This window comes from Zea mays, chromosome 7, assembly GCF_902167145.1.
Source record: "Zea mays cultivar B73 chromosome 7, Zm-B73-REFERENCE-NAM-5.0, whole genome shotgun sequence".
NCBI lineage: Eukaryota > Viridiplantae > Streptophyta > Magnoliopsida > Poales > Poaceae > Zea > Zea mays.
Window position 1 is genome coordinate 169,142,171 of NC_050102.1, and position 6,000 is coordinate 169,148,170.

The 6,000-nt window shown below is 53.2% G+C and overlaps 1 protein-coding gene across 1 annotated transcript; it reads right to left on the reverse strand.

Annotated features, from left to right (window-relative positions):
* Positions 1 to 3,499: 3,499 nt before the first annotated feature.
* On the reverse strand, positions 3,500 to 5,766 carry LOC100280704 (beta-hexosaminidase). The gene is made up of 2 exons (NM_001153623.2): positions 4,781 to 5,766; positions 3,500 to 4,654 (listed from the first exon to the last, which is right to left on the reverse strand). Exons 1-2 carry the CDS (start codon positions 5,574 to 5,576, stop codon positions 3,714 to 3,716), a joined length of 1,737 nt encoding a protein of 578 aa, NP_001147095.2. The 5' UTR covers positions 5,577 to 5,766; the 3' UTR covers positions 3,500 to 3,713.
* Between the last annotated feature and the right edge of the window lie 234 nt (positions 5,767 to 6,000).

Below are 6,000 nucleotides of genomic sequence, written 5' to 3' on the forward strand. Positions count from 1 at the left end.
TCTCCCGTATGTAGTCCAAGTAATATGGTAAGCATGTTCGGAGCTTCTTAGACTCTGGTTTCCTCTAAAAACACAACAACCACAAACATAAAATCATATCCGAAGTATGACATATGAAATGTAACAGAATAACACACCCTACCTCTGTATGTTTTTTTCCACCAGTTGTCCGGTGCGAAGATTGTACCATCTGGGTTCCTACCCAAACTTGTTTCTCCTTGTGACCACACATGAAAAGCGTATAAAGTCTTGCATTGCGGCCACTTGTTTTTTAGTTGCTTGGTAGAGCGCCATAGACCATATTTTTCTAAGAATTTCTGAGCAATTATCTTGTAACCACCGTTTGACATTGTACCACTAGGACAATTACCAGCCCTAATTTGTTCGACAGATAGTTCACAGAACATGTAAATGTTTGTTTCTGTCCAATTGGCCTTGTCATAGGTTTTCTAGTAAAATAAAAATTATAAAAAGCATGAATTACTATAACATGTAGTTGCTGGACAAATATACTATCTTGTAATTTGCCATCATTTGCACTCTATCAGTAAACTGGCTAACTTGTAAACAAATATAACATGTATACAAGATTCTACACGCCTAACTTGTAAATTAATATCAGGATATAACTTATAAACAAGATTCTACATCATGTATACAAGATTCTACAAAGTGGTTGTGGTAGTAAAATGTCTAACTTGTAAACTAATATAACTTGTAAATACACAAAATTTGTCCATCATGTGCACCTAAAAGCGTACAATCCAGGATTCCGTATCACTATAACATGCAGTTGTTGGACAAAAAAACGAAATGAACTATACAATATTACCATGCTTGAGATGATGTCATAGTTATACTCATCTCCATCGGACTCGAAAACTTCATCTCGAGTCCTTGCTCTGCCACGCCCTACATCATTCATATCGAGTCCTTGATCCATAAAGCCGATAAACTAACGACCACCTCCTACCCTGGTGTGGTGCCTTCAGAACTGGTTCTAAGTCCACCTTGTGTACTGGTTCCACCTCCAAAGTTAAGCAACCGAGCACGCCCACTAGAGGGTCTTGCACTGCCATGGCGAGACCGACCTGTACCAGTGGTCAATCTAGGTGGATGAAAGGAGGCATGCCAAGATCTACCTCCTGGGGGCGAAGGGGGAGCCCCTTCTCATGTAACCCAGCTCCGGGTTGGAGTAATCCCGAGTAGGAACCAAGGTAGGGAAATGTGTCATCCTGAGAGTTGAGGTTAGGATTTTTCACAACCTTTCCCATTGAGGATGATCTGCGGGCAAACGAAGAGCGAAAGAGGGGTAGTTCTTCGGCATTTTCGTTGTTTGCAGAAGACGACCCCTAAGAGAAGAAATCACTGAAGGCATCTCCCTGGTTGTCATCGATGGAAAGGGAAGGTTGGAGGAAGGTACGTCGACGGATCTGTTCGCGACAAAGAAATCGTAGAAGTTTGAAGACATCATGGAAGGTTGAATAAATCACAGATTTGTTCGCGGCGTGAGTTGTTCGCGAGCTGACCTCGACAGATCTGTTCGCGGGCTGACTTTGACGACTGGTTTTGCGGCAGGTCTGCACGACGGTCACGACGGACTGACCTCGACGGAGGAGAAGCAGGACCAGAGATAGGAGACGAGAGCATGGACAGGGGAACTGTTGGCGGTGGCGTGAGCATGGATCTACCGGCGACGGCGTGAGCAGGGAGAGGTGAACGAGACAAGGGAGACGTGAGCAGGGACAAGGGAGGGCAAGGGTTGGAAAATTCACTTTTAGTTCCTTTTAGTCACCCCTTTATTGACTAGAGGACTAAACTTTAGTCACCCCATTTTAGTCACCTTGTTTGGTTTTTTAGTGGCTAAAAGTGACTAAATTTTAGTCACTAAACTTTAGTCGCCTAGAACCAAACGGGGCTATATATGGTTTGGATGCACGAGAAAAAATTATGAGGATAAGTAAGTTTTATATCTCATAACCCTTTAAAAAGTTGAAAAGATCTCATCATTTATCTAAACTAAATAAAGAGGAGCAACATCATCGACTACTTACCTGATCTCCAATTCACAATCAAAAGTGAATATACCAATCTAATCTAGATATTCAACCTCATGCTCGAAGTGTCAATCGAATAAAACACAACGACCATTGAAGTCATGCATACCTTGTTGAATGTCGATCTCCTCGAAGAGCAGAGGCGTCGTAAAAGGGGTAGGATCAGAGGGCGGCGCTGGCTAAGAGCCAGGGCTCGTTGGTTCGCCAAGCTCATCGTCCACCGGGAATGGGTCGTGTTGTCACGACGAGTGAGATCGAGCCTGCTAGGACGTCCGACGTTCACAGTGATGATAAGGGGGCGAGTGCACCGAGAAGGGGGGTGGGACGCGGGGAACGAGGCGGGGTCATGCGTCGAGAAGGGGTGGCGTCAAGACAGACTAGCTCTGTCGTCGTTAAAAAAATGTGGTCAAATGGATAGATGCGAGGACTAGATCGAGGAGCACCGTAGTTGAGGTCGGACGCAGGTGTCGAGAAGGGGGTGGCGTCGAGAAGGGGGTGGGACACATATCACTGAGGTCTAGTACAATAGGCCATAAGTGTGACGTAGGCCAAGGGGCGTGTGGGTCATTAATGTGTCGCAGTCCGACGTCCGTAGGTCATGAGTGATATGCGACCCGAGGGGGCTGTAGGTCATGAGTGGGAAGCAGACATGCGCCCAGTGCGGCTCGGTAACAGTCGTGGTTAATGCACCCAACCATTTATGGTGGGTCAGTTCGGGACCGGGTGCGTGATCCACGCGAGTGGTTCCCTTCGACACACCCGTCCTCTCTTGTCAGGCTCTGCCATGCCTGGCCCGGGTTCGGTGCCGCATGATTCGATCGGGAGCGGATCATCTCAGAGTTGGTGCACTTTCTCTTCCGACCGAATAGTATATTAAGCGATCATGGACTCTTTACCCAGCACGCTCACTGACCGGTGGATCGCAGAGTCCGAGGGTCATTACCCCGACACTCTGTTACTGTAAAAGCGATTAGTTTTATAATTTGTAAAAATAGAGGACTCTTATGCAACTTCCATTAGTTACCGATCGCGATTTGCCGGGATACAGAAGCTACCAAGATGTGAGTACACAATTTTTAGCACCCTAACAACCGCGGTGAACCTCGTGATACCGAGCGAACGATTTTTTTTTTGCCAACCCACAACAAGGCAGTTTGCCAACCCTCGGAGCCCCCCCTTGTCCACGAATTGGTGTCTCATATTAATAATGAAAATGTGAAGAAAAGCTAAGCAATGGACCATTTTTCCTCAAGGGAGGAGCGATTATTGACGTGGACGTTCCCCAGATAGATAACTGGTACGACACACAAACAAACAAGCATATGAGTCCTTGAAGAACAAACAATTCCAGAGGTTTCATCAGCAGTTGGGTTCTTTAATCATATCGAGCTGCTACATGCAATGGAGCAGCTGGTAGCCGGATGTGCCCACACATAAAAGCCGGCTTTTAAGGTACACAAACTCCACTTAACAGGTTAACATGCCGTCCACTTCACTTTAAATATAAACAAAAGAACAAACAAATGGTTCTTTTTTTAAAAATTTTAGCTCGACACATCGGATACGCTATAGTTGGCAGCAGTTGTCAAATGGCACATTCGAGCCGCAAAAACAGTGGCGACCGAACAAGGCCAGGCCACCATTCTCGGCAGGCCGTCACTGGACCGCGTTGCACATTCCGGGTCGTGTTCGGCACCAAAGCGGCTGGATGGGCTCGGCCCGGACCCCCCTCCCGACCATGCGCTGCCGCCAGTCGATGAGCCGGTCGGTCGCCTCGGCGTACCGCTTCCTGCCCGACGCGTCGCGGTTGCCAGACCAGAGCGCCTCCGCCATGGCCGAGGCTCTCGGCCACACCCGGCCGTCCAGGACGGTCGTGTCGACCTGCTCCGTCCACATCGCCACCTCGCCGCCGAGGACCAGCTGGGCCTCCTCGGGGGTGAGCCCGTACGCGATGTCGTAGTCGTACACCCGCTGCCACGTCTTGTAGGGCCCGCACCAGGACCCGCCGTTCGCGTCGAAGTCACTGTTGGGGTCGTCGTAGATGCTGTTGTTGCCGACGAAGTCGCCGTGCCCGCAGTCGAGGTAGTAGAAGGAGGCGGAGGAGACGATGGCGCGGTACCCGGCCTGCACGATCAGCTTGGTGTTGTTGGGCCCGTTGTTCCACGACTGCAGGACGGTGGTGGCCGGCGGGATCGCCGACGCGCTCACGTTCACGGCCGCGTCCAGCAGCACGTCCTCCCAGTACACGGCCGTGCGGTTCCTGGACACCACCAGCGGGTGCACCGCGCTCACGTACCGCTCCAGGAGCTGGCTCAGCGTGGCGCCGCGCTCCAGGTCGGCCTGGATCGTGGGGTCCGCCTCCCAGCAACCCGGGGTGACCTCGTCGGCGCCGGCGTGGTAGAAGCCGTCCGGGAAGAGGGAGGTCAGGTCGTTGACCACGTTGGTGATGACCTCGTACGTCTTGGCCGCCAGCGGGTTCAGCTGGCCGGCGCCCGGCTCGGCGGCGAGGCGGTGGTTCCAGTCGCCGTCGGGCAGCCAGAACTTGCCCGCGCAGGTAACGGCCTCCGGGTACGCGCCGGCCCACGAAGCTGTGTGGCCTATAAAGGAGAGTTATATGAGAGGTTAAATAATTGGGCCGACCAGAACGCGAGAAATTGGCCCGTCGAAAGCAAAGCCGATGCAGTAAGCTGGAAAACAGAGTGGAAAGTAGCCCCACGGCTTACCAGGCGAGTCGATCTCCGGCACGACGCGGACGCCGCGGCTCATGGCGAACTCGACGATGCGCTCGACATCCTCGACGGTGTACCGCATGTTCTCTCCGTAGGCGCCCTTCTCGGCGAGCGACGGCTCGGAGGGCAGCACGATGGGGAACGACTGCGAGTCCGTGATGTGCCAGTGGAACACGTTCATCTTGTTGGCCGCCATGGCGTCGATGGTCCGCAGGATGTCGGCCACGGGGAAGTAGGTCCTGCCGGTGTCGAGCATCAGCCCGCGGTGCGGGTACAGGGGCCGGTCCTCGACGCGCACGCCGGCGGCCACCAGCAGGAGGTCCCCGCGGCCGGCCCGCCACGACAGCTGCGAGAACGTCTCCAGCCCGCGCATGGCGCCCCACGCGGTGGCCGCGGTCACCGTGGCGGCGCCCGTGGGGAGGATCTCCAGCGTGTAGGACTCGTCCACGCCGTGCTGCAGCGGGGCGGCGAGGTCGGACACCGCCACGGTCAGCTTCTCCAGCGCGTTCCCCGCGGTGACGTTGACCGCCGGCCGAACGATGGGTCGGTACGTCTCCCTGAACAGCAGCTTGGCGTAGCGCTCCGCGGCCGAGGCGAGGTACGGGTTACCCGATGACGCCACGATGTGGAAGGACGGCGACACCGGTACGGCCGCGTGCGGCTCCGCCCATGACATGGACGTCGGCTTTGGCCAGACATTGACGGGGAACGACGCGCCCGCGCCCGCGCACGTTAGGAGCGTCACCGCCGAGCCGAGCAAGAGCAGCAGCGGAAGGAGGACCGTCGCCATTACAGCTCTGGATTGAGCTGCTCCGCACTGCAGCTCTTGATCGGTGCTGCCCTCGACGTCAAGGCTCTTCGCTATATATGTGTACTGTAGTTAAGTGTGCTATTATCTAGAGAGATAATAATTGCACGAAGAATGGTGTTCGCTGCTGCCTCCAAGTGGCTCCACCCAGAATGGTGTTCGTCTGCTTCTTGTGCCGTTTCTGTCCACGGACCTCTTTAAAATCCTCGTCTCCGGTTGCGTTTCATATCTGAGAAGATATGGTATGGCCTTGGAGCATACGCTTCGCCGGTTAACTTGCACGGCGGAGTTTTGTGCATAAACAATTCGCGTTCATGCTCCATTTGTCCTGGTCGGAGCAGAGATCGAGTTGATTTGACGTCTTCGTCACGTACTCGAGTTGCTCTAGAGGAGACGCTGTGGCATA